Below are 24,093 nucleotides of genomic sequence, written 5' to 3'. Positions count from 1 at the left end.
TCAGTACTCAGAGGGCTCTGGCAAACAGAAGTAACTTACAAACCTACCTCAAACCCCTCATGCTCCCCCTTCCTCACCTGAAAAGAGGCCAACTCCTGCAAAACAGCTTGGGAGACAAGAAGCAACCTGGAAGGGGCACTGAACCCAAGTGATCAGTCTTCCTCAGTTAACCTCCTGTCTCGCTGGGAGAGGCCATGGGAAGACTTTGCTACTCTGGGGTAGTGATCACATGGATATCCCAAACCACAAAAAGTTTCCCAAATCCTTTCCTGCAAAAGGTCACAATGGCCCTTCCCAGGCCTGAGTTTCCACCACCAAATCACAGACAGCCTCACTGGCTAGTCTATCTTCAAGTTATTCACTGAAGGGGAGCTCAACAGATAACTGGGGAAAAGCTATTGAAAAAGTATCCTGAGAAAGGAGAAAAAAAAAGTAGGAAAGAAAGAGAGGCCCAAGATAGAAAGAAGTAACACCCCTTTCCCCTGACATAGCTGTGGAAGAACTGCCTCCTTCCTGTGCTCAGACAATGAAACCCAAAAGAGAAGCACAAGACAAAGAATGTCTCACAAAGGCAGCTCAGCACTCTCACTTGCTCAGGGCCAGCTGAGCTCATGTGCTGGTGTAAAAAGAAACAAAGGGCTTTTCACAGACTTTTGATGCCCAAAGACAGGGCAGCAACTGATGAATTCTGACTTGGGGGGTTAGAGAATGTACACTCTCCATGTCTCTGGACAAAGTCCCTTTTATAAGTCTAATGTGCCCCCACCCCACTACCCTGATGGTGCCCACCTGCAAAGGCCCAAGTGCATTTCCCAGCCTCAAGGCTTCCTTCTAGCATCGTAAAGATACCACAGGATGGCCACCAAAATGTTGAAAGTAGTTATCTCTGGGTGGTAAAATCTGAGGTAATTTTTACATTATACTTTTGTGCATTGTTAGAATTTTTAACTATAAATGTATCATTTCTGAGATATTCCAAAGCTGTCTTTCAGAGATATTATCACGCTCCATTCATTATGTGTACGTTTCATGGTGCTTTACTCCTTGAAAAAGCCAGTCTTTTCTCACCAGCCTACAGTTTTCCATGGGGACTGCACAGACTCAGATATCCCAGAGGTTATCTGCTAAAAATCAAGTTAGAAAATATCCAGCTACGTAACTGTCTGCACAAATATGTGAACTTCAGAGGAACAGGCTGGATGAAGTGGGACTCTGAAACCCTAGAAGTGCTTATGAAATACACAAAGGTATTCTACAATCCCACTGTCACCACTCCTTCTCAAGTAGACCACAAGGAGAAGCAGAGTACAGAAGATGCAGCAATGGCGGAGGCTGCAAAAGTGGAGAATCCAATATCCCAGAACAGTGAAATTTTGGGTTTCTCAAACAACCCACAGTTTCTCAGTCCTGTTAAGAAAACTGCTGGTCTCCCAGAAGCCTCTTCACACACCCACATACATGAAGCACACACAAAATAATGCTGAGAGAGCCTACAGGAAATAGAACTTGCCCCAAGTATACAGCAAGCTGATGCCAAAGATGAAAATAAAACAGAAATCTGGCTTCTGGCCTAGTGACCCATTTATCACATTATGCATGCCTCTTCAGCTTTCTACCTTCAATCATTTTCTACTGTTATTCTTTCTTTTTTTTTTAACATCTATATTGGAGTATAATTGCTTTACAACGGTGTGATGGTTTCTGCTTTATAACAAAGTGAATCAGTTATACATATACATATGTTCCCATATCTCTTCCCTCTTGCGTCTCCCTCCCACCCTCCCTATCCCACCCCTCTAGGTGATCATAATGTACCGAGCTGATCTCCCTGTGCTATGTGGCTGCTTCCCACTAGCTATCTATTTTACATTTGGTAGTATATATATGTCCACGCCACTCTCTCACTTCGTCCCAGCTTACCCTTCCCCCTCCCCATATCCTCAAGTCCATTCTCTACTAGGTCTGTGTCTTTATTCCCATCTTGCCCCTAGGTTCTTCATGACATTTTTTTGGTTGTTTTTTAGATTCCATATATATGTGTTAGCATACGGTATTTGTTTTTCTCTTTCTGACTTACTTCACTCTGTATGACAGACTCTAGGTCCATCCACCTCACTACAAATATCTCAATTTCATTTCTTTTTATTGCTGAGTAATATTCCATTGTGTATATGTGCCACATCTTCTTTATCCATTCATCTGTCGATGGACACTTAGGTTGCTTCCATGTCCAGACTATTATCAATAGAGCTGCAATGAACATTTTCACTGTTATTCTTATTTTGACTTTTACAAAATGATAATTATGTTTACCAGAAGAAGGTGTCAATATTAAATATGCAGTCATTTAAAGCAACAACAAAAAGCTCCCCACTCTCTAATCTTTGATATCTATTCTTTATGCATATTTATCAGTAGACAAATAAATATAAAAACCCAGTACCCCAAAACTCAATGGTTTTCTCCATCATTGTGAAAGGAAAGTCAAAATGGAGTCAGTATTTCTAAGAGAGATCTCTAAAATGGAGCCGGGAAGCCATTAAGGAAGTACGATGTTTGCATGACTCAGCCTGGATGGAAGCTGACCTTTTGACCTGATGAAGAACAGAACACCAGAACACCTGCCAGAAACTCAAGATACTAATCAGACCCTTACCCTAAAACAATTCGTGACAATCTATATACTAACAAGGCCCCTACCCTAAAATAACCTGTGATTTCTTAAGGACAAATAATTTGACTCGCATCAGAGTCGATCACAACTCTCACCAGGGCAACTTTTAACAACCTCGTGGTTTTTGTCTTTATAAGCCCCTGACTCTTTCTCTTCCTCGGAATACTCTTTCAGGGTTAACTGAATCTGTGTCTCCCCAATTGCAATTCTTAAGTCCCCAAATAAACTCTGTTCTTTTTGCAGCCTCCTGCATTTTTTTTCGTTGACATTATTTAGATCTTTTCTTCCTTAATTAATGTTGTCCCACCCCAAATAGCACAAAGCTCTATAGATTCAAAGGAGGCAGAAACGGAAAAAACTACAAGGAAGACATTATGATTCTACAACCAAAGGCAAGGGACTTCCTTGGCGGTCCAGTGGTTAAGAATCCACCTGCCAATGCAAGGGACACGGGTTCAAGCCCTGGTCCGGGAAGATCCCACATGCTGCAGAGCAACTAAGCCCGTGCACAACAGCTACTGAGCCTGTGCTCTAGAGCTCACGAGCCACAACTACTGAGCCCATGTGCCACAACTACTGAAGCCCGCGCACCTAGAGCCCGTGCTTCGCAACAGAAGAAGCCACCACAATGGGAAGACCGCGTACCGTGGCGAGAGGTGGCCTCCCTCGCCACAGCTGGGGGGAGCCTGCGCGCAGCAACGAGGACACAATGCAGCCAAAAATAAATAAATTAAATAAATAAATTTAAAAAAGAACAAAAGAATCCACCTTCCAATGCAAGGGACGTGGGTTCGATCCCTGGTCGGGGAACTAAGATCCTACATGCTGCGGGGCAACTAAGCCCGCGCGCTACAACTACTGAGCCCATACGCTCCAGAGCCCGTGCGCCACAACTAGAAAGCCCACGTGTTGCAACTACTGAGCCCACGCACCACAACTAAGACCCAACGCAGCCAAACAAATAAATAAATAAAAATAAAACCAAAGGAGAGAGAAAAAGAGATGCAATTGACTATAGCTTAAACATTACGGGTATGATCTAATTATCAGGCATGTTCATCAAGATGGCTGCCCAGACATGCCCAACAATGTGAATGCTGCTTAGATCCAATTCTATGAGAACGGTCTCTTCTTTGGAGGTCCTCTTACTCACATTCCTCAGCTATACATAAAAATCTTCCCCCCAAAAATCATTGGTGGAAGGATGAGACACAGTCATGTTGATACCAGTGTGTGCATAGTCCAAAGTCTTCTTCCCAGGCCTTGCTGTTGACTACGAAATTCAGAGTAGGAAAGGCCTTCCCCCAGCTAGTTTCATACAAGCCACAAAATGACCAAAAGAGGTAGACCAGTCCTCTTGGTAATTCTAGGAAAATAAAAACCAAGACAATCTTATTTCTGATGATGCTTTAAATCTATTTTAGAATGGAGTAGTAAATAAACAAATATATTTTTTTAATCAATTATTTTAGTATTTGAAACAATAGGAAAGAGGAGCAGGCCATCCTCACAGCAAGGGAGGAGAAGCATTCTCTCAAGGCCTTCCTTATCTTGAGCAAGGAAAGTTTTCAAAGCTACATTCAGTACTACAAGAATCACTATGATCAGGTCAACTTTTACAGAGTAACTGTGGCCTATAAAACAAAACCACTGATTTATTAATACATGTCTGGCTACTAAAGCAGTTATAAAACTATATTATGTGGAATTCCTTTAAAAAATAGGGGGTAGAAAGTACAGAAGTAAAATACAATTTAAATGTATGATAACTGTTAAAGCTAAGTATTGAAAACACTGAGATTCACTATGCTACTCTTCTGTGTAAGTTTAAACTTTTACATAATAAAAAGATTTTCTTAAAAATATGTAAAATATCATGTTTGAAAAAGGCAGTTCACAATAGTATAAACAGAGATTATTATAAAAGTATGTCAGGTGATAGAGGAAACAGGTGTTTCTGGAATTATATAAATTGAGCTAAATGTTCATTGTTTTTACTTTTTTCCTGGAAAGTTGTTTGTGTTCCCCAAAATAAAAGAAAATAAACTTGGTGATACCACCCTGGGCTCATCCCAAAGCCCTTCTCTCCCAAATCCTGTATCAGGGCCACAGGCACCAGCACCCAAGCTCCACGTTTTTCTTACCTCTTGAGGCAGCTCCAGTTTTGACCGGTCATCCAGGCCATTGGAATGCAAGCCCATCAGGTATGGCACAGGAGCATCTAAGAAATGTAGGAGAGAAGCTGGGAGAATAGGAACATAGACATGCTGCCACTGGAAAGGAAACATGAGAGCTGTAATTGTCTCCGCCACAGTCATCAGTCTCTGGTAATCTAGGTCAAAAACAAAACACACACAAAACCAGTCAAAAACAAGGTACTTGCTTCTCAAATAGTAAGTTAAAATCTTCAACACAATTTCACATTTAGAAAGGAACAGGATAAATTTCAGCAAGGGTATGCTCAGAGTATGATTCCCTTGTGGGTATCAGAGAGACAACCCAGAGACCTCAATGAACCACAAGCTGAAGTATACCCCCCCACACACAGGTCCATGCTAGTAATAAAATTTAATATAGAAATACAATTTAGAAAAAAAGAAATACAATACGTATCATAAATAGTACCTTGCTCCGAATACTAAACCAGAATGTTAAGTAGATTCTCTTCAGTAGAAGGAGAATGGGGAAGTGGAAGAAAAAGAAAAGGAACAGTGGTCTAGTCTCTGTTCAGCATGAATGTAAAAACACCTCATTTACCACTCACATGTCTGCATTCTACAAGGAGCTGATGTGAACTTTGCCTTCAAGATCAAGCCCAAAGAACCTTCAAGCATGCAGAGGCTGGTTTTCCACACTAGCCAAGTCTGCCTTCCACCTGGCAACCTTTCTTGAATGGTAACAGCATGAAAGTGTCATTTTAACACTTTGATAAAAAGCTCCCCTAGAACCTGAAAGACCCAGAAGATTGACTTTCATTACTCAAAACTCTTATTCTAGGTCAGAGAGCATATCTTGGAAGAGAAGCTTGTGCTCAAAGCTTAGCTTTTCTTCAGAATGCAATTTCTAGACTTGTTTTATTTTTAAAATGAGTAAAAAATACATCAGCAAAGCCAATACAATAGATTGAGATTTAACACATTACTATTTACAAATGGTATGATGGTTTCAGACACTTAAAGACAAAGTAGGAACATCAATTTTAAAACCATATGAGTAATTTCCTCCTGGAATGGCTGATTTCAAATGAGTTTTCACAGGAGCTAAACAGTTTTATGCACTAAAAACTCAGCCCACCATTTAAGCAAATCCCAGCTTGGTTCATAAATGAGTAATAAATAACAAAAAGCTTTCCAGAGAATGAAGAAGAATGAGTAGGAAGTGAGCAGAAGCTGATATATATCAACTAGGTTTTAGCAAAGCAGCCTTTGTGCTCACCAGTAAAACTTTGGAGCAGCTTACCACCTTGCTCCTGGCTAAGCATGACCTGGAAATAGTTTTTTTTTAACTAGTAATGCAAATAAATAAAAATTGATGACTAAAACTTCATCATCTCAAACATTTTGAGTACACTCTAAGGAAGTGCCTCACGCTTCTTCGGGGAAAGCTAAGGCATTTGATAGATAATAGGTAAGTGATGTAAAACAATCAGTGGGTAAAACTGAGCTCAGAGATTTGGTCATCAATAATGATTTTTAAAAAAATACAACTGATTTAGCAGAAGGACAAAAGAGCGCAAGCTTTTCATATTCACTAAAATCAGGAACAGACTGATAAGAGTTCAAGAAGAAAGTCGATCTCATCTTTCACTGTGCCCCACAAAGCACTGCCATTCCCATATTAAAGACTATTTGGTGAGGACCCTCTCCCAATTGAAGCAACAACAAAAATATTTCACAAATTACAAAAAAAAAATAAAAAACTCTTTCAAGGATTAAATAGATAATCTATATAGCCTTTCAGAAAAAGTATTTACTCCAACGTGAGAGTAAGCAACAACTGAGGAACAAAATTTAGGCCACTGCAAGTTCTATCTTCAGCCTCTTCTGAGATATCTCAGTTCCATGGGGCACCTGTACAACTTGGCTTGTTATCTTTCTGTTGAAATCTTCCTGCTCTATGATTATTCTAACAATTATTATTAAGAAGAATTCTAATGATTCTCTAGGCGAGGCCTCAGTTTTTGTATCTTTCACCTCTCTTTTCTAGATATGAATGCCTGTAAATAATCTACTAAGCAATAATCTTGAGAATCTCAGACATGATAAGAATATACTTTAAAATTCAAACTTAAGATGATCAAAAGAATGTAAAGGTGTGGGAGAAAACCTCCAAGAGATATTTAAAGCTGAAGGTCCAGTCTTACTGTGTCCCAACACTGGCACTTAAACACACATTTTGAATAAATATTACACTGAATAATTTCTCCCCCGTTTCAGTGTACACACACCATTTCTGGGTTTTTTTAAAAAAGGCAGGAAGGAGCAAGGCCTTTCCAATCATGTGAAAACCAAAAAGCTGCTGCTTTTACCGAAAGTCAATAAAGCAGGTGCTACTCCTTTACGTGGCTGGCATTCCTGACAGGTCTGCTCAGAGACAAGAACATCTCATAGGGGTCCAACAGACACTGAGTAAAGGAGTCCCTGAAATGCCTTCCTCATGAGGCTTCCTGGACACTGGACTGCTTGCTCCTTATAGTGTACCTAGTTACAGTGTCAGGGAACATCTATCTACTCTCTAATCATGAAACAGGGCATGCTGAAGTCTGAAGGAAGGGGCTTCCTCTGCTCCATAAAAGCAGCCTTTTCAATAGCACAGACATCTAGTTCTGGTTTTTCCCTACTCTTCAGGATGAGTCTAATCCAGTATCTGAAACTCAGCCCACTTATTTCTGCTAGAGTGGGTAACCTTATTCGCCTCAGATTGAAATCCCTGAAGAATTCCCTGTGATGCACTTGAAAGTGTGCTATTCTTAGAAACAAAACACTTTAGGGGATGAGAAATCATCTCCTCTTTCAAGGCTAAACTGCTTTCCATTTATATGGTTTGGTTTTACAGATACTAGAAACTTGGAATTTTATGGCCTCTCTGGTCTGAGTTGTGGGTTTCGTTTTCCCTACATTTTTGTATTTTAAAAAAGCAACAACTCATCTTGAAGGATGGCCTAATAAACCATGCCTCCGGGATCCATCAACCCGTGGTACCCACACTAGGATGCTGACCTCCCAGAGCTGTAAGCAACAGCACAAAATCCATTTCTATACACCAGTACAAACGATAAAATCAGTACCTCCTTTGCCATTGCCTGTCTCTGTGCTCATCATTCCAAGAAGGTGAAACTAATAAATAGGAAACAGATGAAGGTCATCTGCATCCAAAGAGTTTTAGCCAATCAAAATCAACTGGAAACACTTCAGCTCGAGGCAACTCTCTGGGTTTTCTCACAGCTCCCATAATGCTGTAATGAGCAATTACTTTTAACAAAAGGAGATAACGCAAAGCATACTGGGATTACAACCACTTCTGAATGGTGAAGAGAGAATAATCAGCACATTCTTATGACTTCTCTCTGTGCAGAGAAAGACATTAGGCTTGGGATCACTTTACAGATAAGTTCACTCCTAAAACAAACTACAGGGAAGTTCCTGCAAATCAGAAATTGAATTAGAAACTGTCCTTGCATACTCACACTTCTGTGAAAATTGTATGAACAAGGATGTTTCTCATGCAATCTCTGTTCTTAGGAAACAACCCAATCTATGTCCTGATATCTCCAAGATAAACTGTTAAATGAAAGAAGGTATAAAACAATGATTAGTATGCTCCCATCTGTGTTGTTTTTAAAAGGTATACATGCTGTATATGCAAGGAAACAGGAAACAGTGATAAGTCTTAACACGTCACTGTACATACACCCTTTTGTAATATTTTAAATTTCTACCATATGACTGAAATGCTTTTTTTCCAAGTTTTACTTTAATATACCATATGTATATCAAAATGTATATAATTTAAAGAATATTATAATTAATACATGTGCACCACAACATTAAAAATAGTGCATTATATAAAAGTATTTAGGAGGAGGGCATGAAAAAAAATCAAGAGATTATTTCACAAGGGTAGGATTTTAGATCAAAAAGAAAGGGAAACAGGGACTTCCCTGGTAGTGCAGTGGTTAAGAATCCGCCTGCCAATGCAGGGGACATGGGTTCGATCCCTGGTCCGGGAAGACCCCACATGCCGCGGAGCAACTAAGCCCGTGCGCCACAACTACTGAAGCCCGCATGCCTAGAGCCCGTGCTCCGCAACAAGAGAAGCCACCGCAATGAGAAGCCCACACATCGCAACGAAGAGTAGCCTCTGCTCACCACAACTAGAGAAAGCCCGCACAGCCAAAAAAAAAAACATAAGGGAAACATTCAATTCTCTCTGCACTGTTTGTCCACACATTATTTATTTGTTTTAAAAAACTATTATTTCATTAGGGATGCACAAGAAACTTGATCTCCGGCTACCACAGGAAGGAGAGAGGAAGGAGATTTCATTTTATTCCCTTTAAAATTGTTTTGATTGCATGCCTTGAGTTTGCATTACTTTTGCAAAAAAAACAAAAACAAAAACTAATGCAAGGTTATGTATAAAATAAGCTACAAGGATACATTGTACAACATGGGGAATATAGCCAATATTTTATAATATGTATAAATGGGGTATAACCTTTAAAAATTGTGAGTCACTATATTGTACACCTGTAACTTATATACTATTGTACATCAACTATACTTCAATTAAAAATTAATTAAAAAATACTAATTATGCATTTGTTTCCAAGCTTGTCTGCACTAGTTGAACTTATTACTGGGTTGTATAATTTAAACAAATATTATGTAAATAAATGGTAAGATATGAGGACAAAAAAAAACTGTTTCTCTGAAAACAAAATTAAATGCTTTAAAAAGCAAAGTCACTAAAAATACAGCAATTGAATTAGGCATATCACTTAAGTGCAAAAATCTTGGGAAAACTAGCATCTACTATGGTTCTTTTGCAAGGTCCTTTAAAAGTTCTCACTCCACTTTAAAAACTGGAAAACTCAGTGAATGAATTATGGGTGAGATTTATGCAAGAGAAACAATGCAGACCCCTGATTAGTGGATCCATAATCAAAGAAAATGCACAGACACTTCATCAAAAGATTGGTGATTATACAGTCATATGGTTTAAATTAAAATGTTTAAGGGATGTATATATCCTTTTAGGATTCCCAAACTTACGTGACTTTTTCAATTATCGAATTCACTACGCTACTAAATCACTTCAGATAAAGAACTTCTGCTCTCTGTATAATTTTAAAACAACCACTAAAATATATGCTATTAAAGAAAAACTCTCTCTATAGGGACCAAAGAACAAATATTATCCAGTAGTAAATAAAATGATCTACACATATCTTAAAAAAAAGATTTTCCCTAAATAACACATCTTTTCTATTCAGAAGGCAGGACATGTAGTGGGCAACACCAACTCTGAGTGCTGATGGCATGTTTTTCGAGGGCCAGAGAGATTTCCATCCACATGAGTCCTCTGAATCATAAATAAAAATTACTTCAAGAAAACCAACCTGAACTGTTTCAAGTACTCTATTAACAATAGAGAACACAATCTACATCCAATAAAAGGCAATCCACTGCATTTTAGCCTCAGCCATGCTCAGCAATGCCCAGGAAGTTTTCGGAAAAAGTTTTTTTTAACTGTGCTAAGCATGACTTTTAGGTCCTGAGTTCAATTTGATTCTACACACACACCTTCTCAACTGCCTTCAAATCTCTTAAAATCATTATGTATACAATAACCCATATTCTGGGAAATATAAGAAGGAGCACTGAAGGAAAAAATGTTACCTACCATATTTCTGGTTTTAATCCTCCTTTTCTCACCTTTAAACATCCCCAACTGCATCATAGGTATTAAAATGTCACTGCACATTTTAATACCCTATCTGGTTTGGTTTCTCCTCTGTTCTGGTCTAAACCAGACAGTCTTCACTACTCAACCAAGTCTCTGTTTCAAAGTACAGTTGACCTTTGAACAACAGGGGGGTTAGGGGTGCCTACCACCCACACAGTTGAAAACCCGCATATAACTTTACAGGTGGCCCTCTGTATCCACGGTTCCACGTCCAAGGATTCAACTAACCATGGATCATGTAGTCCTATAGTACATATTTACTGAAAAAGATCCACATATAAGTAGATCCGTGCAGTTCAAACCCATGTTGTTCAAGGGTCAACTGTTTTGCCCAGCTCCAGTCAAGAAACAGTAACTAAAAAAGCAACAAGAATTGTACAACTCTATACTTCACTCAGAGACAGAAATCTGAAACATCATTATTTTAAACAAGTTGCAAAGTAAAACCTCAGGAATCACATTTTAGTCAACAGATGCTTTTGTTCAGTCTGCAGTGTTCAACAAGAACGTTGTTACCAACGTTTAAAAATCAAAAATTTCATGTAAAAAATCTGGGTCCTCATGAAAAATTGGAAGACCTAGTAACATTAGGCCAGCATTTCCACAAGGAATTAATTGGAGCTAACTAGTGGCTGTCCACTTTAGATGGGGTACATGCTCTTCAATTCAACATAGTCTCCATTACTTCACCTTCAGAATCCAACCATATCATACCACTTCGCTGTTACCTCCCTAGTCAGAGACAACATAATCTCTCACTTAGATTGTTAAAATGGCCTCCTAACTAACATTATCCAGACCCTGCCCATGGACCAAATCTGGGACATCTGACCATCAAAATAATTAATCATAGTAATGGCCTATATAACCTACTGAATAAAATAAAAATCTGTGAGTCCATACGATAATAAACAAACAAGGGAGAATGAAATGTTCTTCCTCACAGTAAAATGCAACCATCCTGGTAACTGGTTCAGACTAGAATCATCAATGGATGTTAAAGCTATTAGGCAAAATTTTGAAGAGAAACAGTATATTTACAGGGTTTCTCCCACAAATTACTTCTTAATTACAAAGGGAAAAATGATAACTTTCCAGTTAAGAAGCTCAGCAGACATCGTCTTAACCAAGTGATCAAATTAACATTACCAAAAATGGGACAAATGAACACCATGTGCCTCCTATGATGATAAACAGACATTATGTGCCTCTAGCTACAATGCACTGAGAGAACCACAACATCACTTCTGTGATATTGCAGCCAAAAATTTATAACCTGAATCTAGTCATGAGGAAACATCAGACAAACTGAAATTGAGGGACATTCTACAAAATACCTTGCCTGTACTCTTCAAAAATGTCAGTCATTAAAGACATGAGGAATTTACTACTAAAAGCAATGCATGTTACTGGACTAAATCCTGGACCAGGAATTTTTTTAAAAAATTATCATTCACTTTTATGTGAAATCTAAAAAATAAAACAAACTAGAGATTATTAAAAAAAAGGAAGAGACTCACAGATATAGAGAAGAAACAAGTGGTTACCAGAGGGGAGAAGGAAGAGGGGGAGAGGCAATATAGGGGGGTAGAGGATTAAGAGGCAAAAACTATTATGTATAAAATACGCTACAAGGGGGACTTCCCTGGTGGCACAGTGGTTGGGAATCTGCCTGCCAGTGCAGGGGACATGGGTTCGGGCCCTGGTCCAGGAGGATCCCACATGCCGCGGAGCGGCTGGGCCCGTGCGCCACAACTGCTAGGCCTGCGCTCTGGAGCCCGCAGGCCATGGTTGCTGAAGCCCGTGTGCCGGGAGCCTGTGCTCCGCAGCGAGAGAAGCCACGACAGTGAGAGGTCCACGCACCACAACGAAGAGTAGCCCCTGCTCGCCGCAACCAGAGAAAGCCCGCGCGCAACAATGAAGACCCGACACAGCCAAAAATAAATAAATTTAAAATAAATAAATAAGCTACGAGGATTTACTGTACAACACAGGGCAGCCAATATTTTATAATAACTATAAATGGAATATAACCTTTAAAAATTGTGAATCACTATGTTGCACACCTGAAACATATAATATTGTGTATCAACCATACCTCAATTTTTAAAAATTTATCATAACAGACATTATTGGACAATGGTAAAACCTGAATACAGTATTGTTATTTTATCAATGTTAGATTTCCTAAATTTATTAATCATACTATGGTTATATAAAAAATATGTTCTTGTTCTTATGAAATAAAAGCTGAAGTATTGAGGAGTCAAGGAACATGGAGTCTACAATGACTCTCAATGGTTCAGTTATGTTCACACACACACAGAGATACAGTGGGAATGATAAAACAAATGTGGCTAAATGTTAATAACTGGTGTATTGTGGGAGAGTGTACAAGAGTTCTTTGAACATTTCTTACAACTCTTCTATAAGCTGGGAATTATTTCAAAACAAAAAGTCAAAACTCTTAAAACCTCCAATGACTAAGCATCTCAGAGCAACAAAGTCCTTACAATGGCCTACAGGACTCTGTACAATTTGGCCTCCTGTTAAGTCTCTAACACTATCTGCTACTACACTCCTGCTCTCTCACACCATGATATCTACCAGGCTTCCTCAATGTTCTTGAACATACCAATCACATTTTTGTCTCAGAACCTTTCTACTTCCTGTGCCCTTTGCCTGGAATACTTTTCCTAGACATTAACATGAGTTGCTCACAGAGGCCTAACATAATCACTCTATTAAATATTGGAATTTCCCTTCCCCCAATACTATCTTCCTTCCTGTTTTATTTTTCTCCACAGACCTTATTACCACTTTACATACTACATATTTTATTTATTTATTTAATCACCTCTCAAAAAAAAAAAAGGTTGGGGGGGGAAATTCCCTGGCAGTCCAGTGGTTAAGACTCGGCGCTTTCACTGCCAGGGCCCAGGTTCAATCCTTGCTCGGGGAACTAAGATCCCGCAAGCCATGAGGCCAAAAAAAAAAAAAAAAAATCACCTCTCTTTCCCCACTGAAATATAAGTTCTATTATAGCAGGGATTTTTATCTATTTTGTCCACCCTGAATCTCTAGCCCCTAGAATAACTCCTGGCACACAGCAGATTCTGAATAAACATGTACTAAATGAATGAATTTTATGTTACTTATCTGGCTCCTTTAATAAACATTTGTTTCCTTCTGCTCTATTTTACTGTTTTGTCCAAATCTCCTGCTCACCATCACTTAACCTCTCATTTATAAAAACAATTCAGTTATAACAAACAAACAACAGAAAAAAGCAACACATCCTCATTTTCTCAAATATATTTTCTCAAATATACGAAGGATCATCGTTATTGTCAGGCTGAGGAAGGGGCAGAAATAACTCTGCAGAGTGATAGAACAAAACTGATGGAAAGTCAATTTCCCATGACCATCAACTCCTGCCTCCTCTTTTCAGCATCTATCAGACGTCAGGAGGCAGGGTTCCCCTCCCAGACTGGAGTGCCCAGCAAAAGGCCACGATGATAGCCAATTAGAAATGGTAGACCTCTCATGTTCCATTAATTTGCCATCCAGCACCTACCTGCAAAAGATCTGAGTTTTGCTCAAACTGTAACAGCCCTTGTCCTTTACAGTCAGCCCTACTGTATCTGATATGGAAAGAAGAGAGGCCCTATGAAGGGAGAGAGCTCTAGCAAGCACTGACTTACGCTGTGAGTAGAGCAGGATTTGAAACTCCAGAAGGGCACAAGTAAAAAGTTGAAACACATTCTCCACCCCAAGCAGTTCAAAGACCTCTTTGACAGGAAAGTCGAATAAGGGAAGCTCATTGGTACTTGGTCTCTGGCAGACAATTGGCCCATAGACCCCAGAAAACTTCAAGGACCGGCCAGGAGGTGGGAGTGGCACCTCGTAGAGTACATTGTATATGTAGCTCTCTAGGGGCAGTGGAGGGGGCTGAGGTGAAGTGACTGCCTGGTGAAGTTGTTCCAGCACACTCCGACATGCTTTCATGAAGGACATGGGCGTGATGAGGCAAATGCACTTAGAGACGTAGAGCGTATCCCGGCTAATGTCGTAGGAGTTGAAGCGCTGCAGCTTGGTCCCAGGAGTGCCTTCACCATCCTCCATGTCACTGTGGTCTCGGCCATAAGCAAGGGGAGCATGGAGGACATCATACTCAGCATTATGCATGTGGTAGAGGGTCTGCATTGCACTGCAGATCTGCTTGCTAGTCACCTCCTCATAAAATGTGAGGGAAAACCCAAATGTCCGAGAGCCATCCTCCCTTGTGATAATAAAGGCATGGAACTGAGGCTCCCTGGGATCAGCCTGGGTCTTGAATGCCAGCCCTTTGGGCATGCATAGCTGCAAAAGACACAAGGAAACAACTGGTGAGAACACTCACTGCTTATCCTCTTCTCAGAACACCATCACTACTTATTTACTTAAAGAGCACCTACTGTGCTGGGTGCCTGGGATATAAGACCAACACAGCAAAATATCTGCCCTAAAGACCTCCCATTCTAAGACACACAAGTAACTAAAATTATAATGCATTTATCAAGGCTATACAGAAATATACACGAAGTGCTAGAGGAACAAAGAACAAACAACTCAGTCTCAGCCTTCATCAGAAAAGGCTTCAGAGATGAGCTTATGCTAGGATTCATCAGGTAGATAAGAGAAAGAAGGGTATTTCGGGGGCATGAAGAAAATGCACAAAGGAGGTAAAAGAAAACTTGGAGAATTTAGGTAGGTGGTTAAGCATGACAGCATGTATTAGGAGATGATGCTAGAAATATATCTAAAAACCAGACAGATGCAACTTCATACCTAAAAATAAACAAAGTTTTAGATTCTATCAGCTCACAAGATTCTGTCATCAATAAAATCTTCTCTTTTCATAGAAAAAAAAAAAGGGTGTTCATTTCATGTAATGCAAGGAGATGACATAATTAGGATAAAGATGCACTTTTTTCACTTTAACTCAGATGGGTTATATAAAGAAACTTGGGTAGCTAATCTAACTGACCTGAATCAATCAGTTTCCATTTTCCACTTTTCCACAAACCTGGCTAAGGAACTAAGAGGAGCCTGGGTTAACAAGTACAAGGAGCTATATTATGGTATATCCATTACCCTTGAACTTGACTTCTCAAAGCCTAAGTGTTTCTAGAATATAGTATGTTAAAAGGAAATAAGCACTGGACTAGGAGTCAAAAAACTTGAGGCTCTCTATGATTCAGTTTCCTCCCCTGTGAAATGAAGATAATACAGTTTACTCTGCAATGAAGATAATATAGTTTACTCTGCATACCTCACAGGGTTATTGCATGCATCAAACAAGATCATCCTCAAAAAGCTATTAAAAAGTAACAGAGGCAGTACAAAGATATGGTTAAGAGCAGAGTTCTGGAAACAGACTATGGTATTTAAGCTTGCTCAACTGCTCCTTAGCCATTATGACCTTGAACACATTACTTAACCTCTCTGGATCTTAGTTTCCTCACCCATAAAATATGTGTCTGTGTCTGTGTGTGTTTACTTAATATTATCTACATAAGGGGTATTGTGAGGATTAAATGAGTTAATTCATGTATAATACTTATCACAGTGCCTAGCACAAAGTGAATACTCAAAAAACGTTAGCTTATTCATGGTAGTATTCGTCTACAAATTTAAAATGCTGCCCTATCTAAAATTATAATAAAACAAAAACACCCATTTCTATCATATTACTCAGATATATACAATACAGATGAAAACTGCTTTAAACCTCACTTATTGTGTAAAATCAATGCTATATGCAACCAATAGCTCAATCTCACAAAAAAAGTTCACTGACCCAATACTATGTATTTGTCTGACTCAGCAGAAGCACCTTGTGACTTTTGGTATATCTGATATATTCCAAATATTTGATATAGTGATCAAAATGCAGAATCACAAACAATATGCATGTAAGAAGTTACTGATACTTGGTGGAACCACTGCTACCATAGTCTGAACTCACAATCCTACTGTGAATTACTCTGTAAATTATCTGACACTTATAGCTAACAAATACTAACCATTCCCACTGCATCTTGGTCAAAGGGATTCCAGTCCACATTCTCAGGATATCGTGCAAGGACCTTAGACTTGAATGTTCGTCTCAATGGTGTCTGCTCAAAATTTTCTCCTGCAAGAAAAAGAATGAAGCAAGTCATCTCCACAAAGTCCCCTGAAACCACAGGTTATGAATATCTGAGCTTGGTAGTCCAGCAAGGTACAGAAATGAAGGCAAAAGGGTTAGTATGCCAACCATCTAAGAACAGGAAAGGTATTATAGTTATTAGATCAGTAAGAAGCTGGAAAAGTTTAGCACGGTTAATACTGGACACTGTTAGCTACCCTGGCTTTTCTTTAAAATGAAATCATTACTACAATCTTCTTGGGAGGAGAGGGGAGAAAGCACAAGGAAAGATGAAGGATTATATCCATCATTTTTTTTTCCCTAAAAGCTACATTTCCTTTGCTTAAAGTCAACTAATAACATCATAAAAGCATAAATTATTTTAAATTCAAAATAAAGTATGCATTTCTATGATCTCTGAAAAAATACAAAGGGGATTAAAAAATTCAAGAACATTAAGAAAGCAGATTTCAGGATAAATCCAATGAGCTATTTTGTCAATTGAGAATCATTTGAAATTTCTGAAATTCTCCTTTGTTTCCCCCTTCCCCCTCCTGAAAACATTAGAGCATACTGAAATAAGAACACTGAAGAGAAAAGAGGAAGAATCAAAGAACCCACCACCTAGAGGGATACAAATATGAAAAAATCTATTGGTCGAAAAAGGCATAAGAAAGTTAGGTCAAAGGGTACAAAATGCCACTGGAGAGACTTATATAAGAGCCACCAGAATGCTTTGGGTGTTCTCAATTTTGTTTTGTTTTTACCTTCAGTTGTACTTGAAATGAAAGAGCTGGCACCATCCCTGGCTTTAGAAGCCTGTATGTACTGGCATAATGCTATATGATAAATGAAATAACATAGTATTACAATAAAGCAATGTTATTCAAATTTTTTTGACCATGACCCCAGTATGAAACAAAGTTTATATCATGAAGCAATAAACACACACATGATATATATTAATATATATAAATTTACTTAAAACAAAAATTTCACCAAAAAAATACCCTTACTATATGGAATGTGTTCTCATAATTTCTACTCTATATCATTAAAACCAAAAAGGCTAACTGCAGACCTACTAATGGTCACGATTCACAGTTTGAAAAACACTACAAAATAGTATAATGGGATGAAGAGCTCAACAGGTATTAAATTACTATAAAGCCACTAGTGCTTTTTCTAAAAGTATACCACCCAAATATTGCTTTTCCCAAGGGATTAGGGAGAAGGGAACAAATTAAATGCACCTAAATATTTTGAACAAATAAATTTAGTAGGCATCATGGAAAAATATGTGGGAAGCATGATCAAGGACAATTCAATTGAATTCTATATCTATTTACTGAGTAATCATGTTATACAAGGGTCTTAGGTACTGTGGAGGATAGAGATGAACCAGATGAAACACCCATCCTCAAAGACCTTTCCATTAAACGTATAGGAAAAATAACATGCACAAATAACAATTTCCCAGGAAGGTTATTATCTGGGAGGCTCAAGCTTATGTGGTCTATCCATTCAGAGCACACTTGCACAGGATCCTGTTCACAGGCTCTAGTTGATAGAATACATTCTGTTCCAACTAAAGTTTTTATAAGTTGGCTTAGAACCCAAAGGGGCTAGTGATTATTAAGGAAGATGCACTCCTCACCAACACAAGACTGGGATGAACCTAAAGTCAGATAGTCCTTCACTCTAAATCATCCCAGAGGCACCTTGAAAGTTTAAAACAGAGTTTATATTATATTACTTCTAAGGCACCTGTTCCAGAAACTAATAATGATTCCAGTCAGAGAGTTATTGCTTTTAACAATTAAAACCTTCACTTCCATTTTATCTCAGGTTTTGTCCACCATCATCATCAGAAGCCCACTTATTCATAATTTTCAACTTCTGACCCAACCTTCTTTCTGTTAGTAAAGCAAGTTCCACAACTCAATTCCTCTAATTTCTAATCCCTTCTTCCAAATTGATTTTTCTGAAACTCTTTTCTAGCAAATTTCATCTCTCAAAATACATTTCATAATCTTCACTAAATAAAACTGGCAAAATCAGCCGGCAGCTGGTAATACCGGTAGCAACAAAGCCCTACAGCTACGTTGAGCTAGTCTCAGAGTTTTCACTAACACCTGCAAAGAGTGCAAAGAGCCCACCCATGGCAAGCCTGCACTCACTGTAGAAAGTAATTAAACAACAAGCAGCTGACATAAGATCTTGTCTACAGTCTGACATTCTCAGAATGTATTTTTAAACTGCATTCAGTTCTGAGAGAAGATAACTATTTCTTCCTCCTAAGCTTCTTTATTTTTAATTGTCAGTTTGCTCATTTCTTCCTTAGTGGGCTAGAAAATCCCCTCAGTAAAAACCACGAAATATTTGAACATATACAGGAATCACGGCAGTTAGCAATGTCCTATATGGAAGCCTTTAGAGAAAGATGTTTTCCTAAGATGGCTACAAGGTGCCCCCTAAGACATGAAGAGCATTCAAAGGATGGAACAGGGGACTATTTAGGGGGAGAATTTTAAACAACCAGTGAGATGTAGAATGGAGCCAGAAGTGAACATGATGAGCTGACCTGGAGTGTAGACAAAGAGGTGGGGGAAGCTATGAATCACAGGGAGAACTGGCCTTCAGATCCTCTGTCCCCACCACTACCTCTCCACCTCCTGCTCCTTCTTTAAACAAGCTGAGTAAAGAAGTCTTGTTAAAGAGTCAGGTTCTGAGTAAAGGCACAGAAGAGAGTGCCAATCTCAGACAAAAGTCCTTCTGTGTATTAGACTGGACCAGTAGCAGGAACATAGTCTTTTCACTGCAAGGGGAAAGAAGATGTATAAAGAAGAGGTATGAAGGCCCTGAGAATAATCGTTGTTCATTATAATCACGTCAGAAAGTAATAGAGGAAGTGTCAGAAAGTAATAGAGGAAGGAGATCACAAACCTAAAATCTTTTTGTTAAAACAATTCAATCTAAAAAAAAAAAAAAAAAACAATTCAATCTCTCATCATTTACTGAGGGCTGAGTTTTTTGAGAATAAGCAATGGAGACTTATTGCCTCAGGAACATCTACATAGCCTCACCTCCTGAAACCTACACATGTGTCACAGGTCCCATAAATCCTCAATTATTTAGACCTTTGGAAATTCAGACAATATCAGGAATATGACATCACAACAACTACTGTCCTATTGTCCTAGAAACAACAACTAATTATTTGCCCAACACAAATGTCAGCAGGTTTGAATATCAAAACTAAGGCCCATTTCTAACGGCAACTTAAAAATTAGTCAACTAGGTATCAGTCTGTCTTTGTGAATTTGCTCCCTGGAAAGTACAGTTCAGATAAAATCACGACAGATTTTTTTTAAAGCCTGCATGCCTTACAAGGACTTCTAATAGGTTCTTTGTTTACTTGTTCTGCTCTGGCCAGGCCAGAAACAAACTGATATTTGTATTGCTATTAGCCTGTTGGTACTAGCTTGATTTGAATAACCCTGAATGAGGGATGCTTATGCTGAGAAGCTTCAAAGGAACCCCTAAACTCTCTGAAATAATTTACAAATTTTTGTATGAAGACATTTGCATTTTTCTGGGGAGAGAACACAATTTCTATCAAAGGATCTCATGACTCGAAAAAGTTAAAAACCACAGCTCCAAATGTTTATCCTAATTTGGGCAGAAATATTTTGACCACTTAAAGGTTAACCTAAATGGGCAGGTTTTCATACAATCTAAAATAAAATACACATACTACTAAATAACTGCTTTCTAGGTTGATGATGACCCAAATTAAAACCATTATTTTCTCCTTTCTTATCATGAGACACCTATGTTGATTGTTTCATACATACATGTCAACAAGTTAAAAAAGAAAAAAAATATCCTCAAAACTTCTGTCTGAAGTCCTCTGTAAGGTCATCAGAAAATGTTCAACAAGATCTCCAAGTTGTACATTTATATTAAATTTATTACATCTGTGTTTTTAAATGGTAGAGCAGATATGAAAAGGTAGGTACCCAAACAGCTACCTGAGAAAGACCCAATATGGTTAAATCTCAACCTGGTTTATGTTGAACCACACAAAGCTTCTCCAGATCACAGTGCTAGCTTAGATTCAAGCACAATAAAAGTAAGCATCATTTCCTGGGAAACTGTTTATGGGACACATCTGTTATATCTACATCTTGGGTTAGATATACCAATAAAATGAATATTTCAATTTCTAAACCTATCAGTAATCAGAGTTTGGATACACTAAAGGAGTTTTACATAAAATTTGAAGTTAAAAAAAAAAAAAACGGACTTCCCTGGTGGCGCAGTGGTTAAGATTCCATGCTCCCAATGCAGGGGGCCTGGGTTCGATCCCTGGTCAGGGAACTAGATCCCACGTGCATGCCGCAACTAAGAGCTCGCATGCCGCAACTAAGGAGCCCGCCAGCCACAACTAAGGAGCACACATGCTGCAACTAAGGGCCTGCACAACCAAATAAATAAATTAAATAAATATTAAAGAAAAAAAGAGCTAAGGCCATTTTTATATCTGGTCCCTTGGAGGAGATAGGGAGGATAATATAAATATCTGTGAAACTGAAACAAAACACACAAAAAACAACAAAAACTGACTTTGTCAACAGAATAATTTATATCTAGTTTGATGGAAGTTCTGCTTCCAGCGAGACCAACTCTCTGGCAGATAACTATGAACTCCGGACAAAATATAAAAAACAACTACCTGAAGGTACTAGAAATGAAAAGCAGGCAGATTATGAACGCAGATGGAGGGTCAACTCTTAGAAAAAGGTAACAACACTGGATAAATGTCCCCTTTTCATGGCTTTTGGCTAGGCAGGTCCCAGTCTATGCCATGAGAGGTGGCTAAAATTCGGATAAAAATCCATAGTTATACTAGCTTAAGGAACCGGAGGACAGAATTTAAAGGCAACCACAACAGCTGGGAAGCAAGGGAAGGAAATTCCAGAGAGAGCCAGAGAGGGGGTGCCCCTAACTCTGTGTATAAACGCTGCTCAAATCTCTGGCTGATCCCTGAACCATGCGTGCATGGAACAGATCCCAAGCAGCTAGGTTAGGGCTAACAGAACTGAACTGAGATTTAAGCGGCCGCTCACTGCTGGGAAACAGAACAAACAAAATTCAATGTTTTTGGAGGAAGGTGACAGAATCCAGAGTCTCTACAACATATCGTACATAATGTCAAGGACACAATCTAAAATTGTTCAGCATATAAAAAAACAGAAAAACATGACCCATTCTCAAGAGAAGAGTCAATCAAAAGTAAACGACTTTGCATTGATCCAAATATTGGGATTAGCAGACAAGGATTTAAAACAGCAATGTTCATAATGAATGAAAAGACAGAACAACGAAATAGACACTATAATTAAGTGGATGGGCTTAACAGCAGATTGGAGATGCAGAAGAGTTAATGAACTTAAAAACAGGTCAACCAAAAAATAACCAATCTGAAGAACAGAGAGAAAAAAGATTAGTGAGAGAAAGGGGGTTGGGGGTGGGGGGGACCCAAAGTTATGTGGGGCAGCAAGTCTAACATACATATAATTGGAGCCCCAAAGGAAAGGAGAGCAAATGAGGCAAAAAAGAATATTTGAAGAAATAATGATCAAAATTTTCCCAATTTGGTAAAAGATATAAATTTACAGTCAAGAAGCTCAGCTGAATCCCAAGCAGGATAAATACCAAGAAAATCATATGCAGTCAAATTTTTGAAAAAAAAGAGAGAAAAAATTTTAAGGAGAAAATCTTGAATGGAGCCAGAGGGAAAAAAAATACATTAAAGAAGAAAAAATTATTGAAATTACTACTGCCTTTTTAACAGAAACAATGGAGATTAGAAGACACGGAACAACACCTTACAAGCACTAAAAAAAAAAGAAAAAAAAAGGCCTTGTCAACCTAGAATTCTATAAACAAACAAAAATCCTTCAAAAATGAAGGCAAAATTAAAACAACTGCAAGTAAAGCAAAACTAAGAGAATTCATTGCTGCAGACCTGCACTACAAGAGTAAGAAGAGCCCATCCCAATAGGTTACATGCTGTATGATTCCATTTATATAACATTCTTGAAATGACAAAATTATAGAAATGAACAGGTTAGTGGTTGCCAAAGGTCAGGGACGGGGGGAGGGTGGCTATAAAAAGGCAGCCCTAAGAATTCTTGTGGTGATGGAACTATTCTGTATCTTGACTATATCAATGTCAGTATCCTGGTTGTGACAGTATACTATAGTTTTTTAAGATGTTACCATTGGGTAAAGAGTACAGGGTAATCTCCCTGTATTATTTCTTACAACAGCTTATGAATCTACAATTATGTCAAATAAAAAGTTTAATGTATTTAAAAAGTATATTTTTAATTTTTAAAAAGTGTTTTAATGTTTTTAACAACCTGCCAAAGTTTTAAAGCAGAGGCTGCAGGCAACACAATTGAAGCATTCAAAGCTATACCTTGGACAGAGCTCTTTGAAGGCAGCTTAACTATCCCTCTCTCCAGGCCCAAGACAGAAGTGTCACATAAACTGCCTCACCTCACCACATCAACAGCAATCCTACAAGGTCTAGTTCACATTATCTACAGCAAGAATGATGAAATTTTTTCCTCTGGGAATGGATATAACCAGGTTATTATGCTATCCTTTGCATACTGGCATCCTGGGATGTCCTACAATTGATCCTGTTAGTGTCACTGGCCATCAATTCAGTGCTACTCATGCTATAATCAATTTCCTTCCTGCATTAAAAGACATCACTGTATTTCTCCTGTTACAAACGTTTCCGAAACTGACTGCACATCAGAATAGTATCACTACCAACTCATACTTGGGTTTTCAGTTCACATTGAAAACCAGCTGGTTTTATCTTCAATTCATTTGTTGCCCCAGCATTTCAATTCTGCTTGTCTTCTAGATAATTTCTGAACCCCTGTACAAATCAGAGATCATCTTCTGTCATCTTTGACTAAGAGGGCACAATGTAGTAAGAGAAGGGAATGCAAATTTCTAACTAAATTAACCTTGTTATTACTTTTAGATGACTACTTCATTAATATCAGCACTTTTTAAATAGAGATAGCTTTAAAACACACAGTAAGACTAGCAAGCAGAGTTCTGGTAGCTAAAGAAAGCCATCTTACACTGCCCTCATCACTGTCTTCTTCCTCTCTTGTACACATACAATCGAGGTAAATTCACAGCTCCTGCAGCATAAAGTGAAGAAGGTAAACTGCTCCTTGAAGAA

At 38.5% G+C, this 24,093-nt stretch overlaps 1 protein-coding gene across 5 annotated transcripts in view; it reads right to left on the bottom strand.

Moving 5' to 3' along the window:
* DENND5A (DENN domain containing 5A) overlaps nt 1–24,093 on the bottom strand; it is a 106,322-nt gene that overhangs the window by 49,073 nt on the left and 33,156 nt on the right. For 3 of the 5 annotated variants that reach the window (XM_067749951.1, XM_067749948.1, XM_067749952.1), the window contains exons 2-5: nt 17,582–17,653; nt 16,711–16,820; nt 14,347–15,004; nt 4,819–5,006 (exon numbers count right to left, since the gene is read on the bottom strand). In XM_067749951.1, coding sequence (XP_067606052.1) covers nt 4,819–5,006; nt 14,347–15,004; nt 16,711–16,820; nt 17,582–17,653 — 1,028 coding nt within the window. The remainder of the gene's footprint in view (nt 1–4,818; nt 5,007–14,346; nt 15,005–16,710; nt 16,821–17,581; nt 17,654–24,093) is intronic. The other 2 variants (XM_067749953.1, XM_067749949.1) reach the window with 1 other exon arrangement.

This window comes from Pseudorca crassidens, chromosome 9, assembly GCF_039906515.1.
Source record: "Pseudorca crassidens isolate mPseCra1 chromosome 9, mPseCra1.hap1, whole genome shotgun sequence".
In the NCBI taxonomy this organism is placed as follows: domain Eukaryota; kingdom Metazoa; phylum Chordata; class Mammalia; order Artiodactyla; family Delphinidae; genus Pseudorca; species Pseudorca crassidens.
Note: the sequence above shows the minus strand (reverse complement) of the source record. Positions and strands in the feature narration are given on the sequence as shown.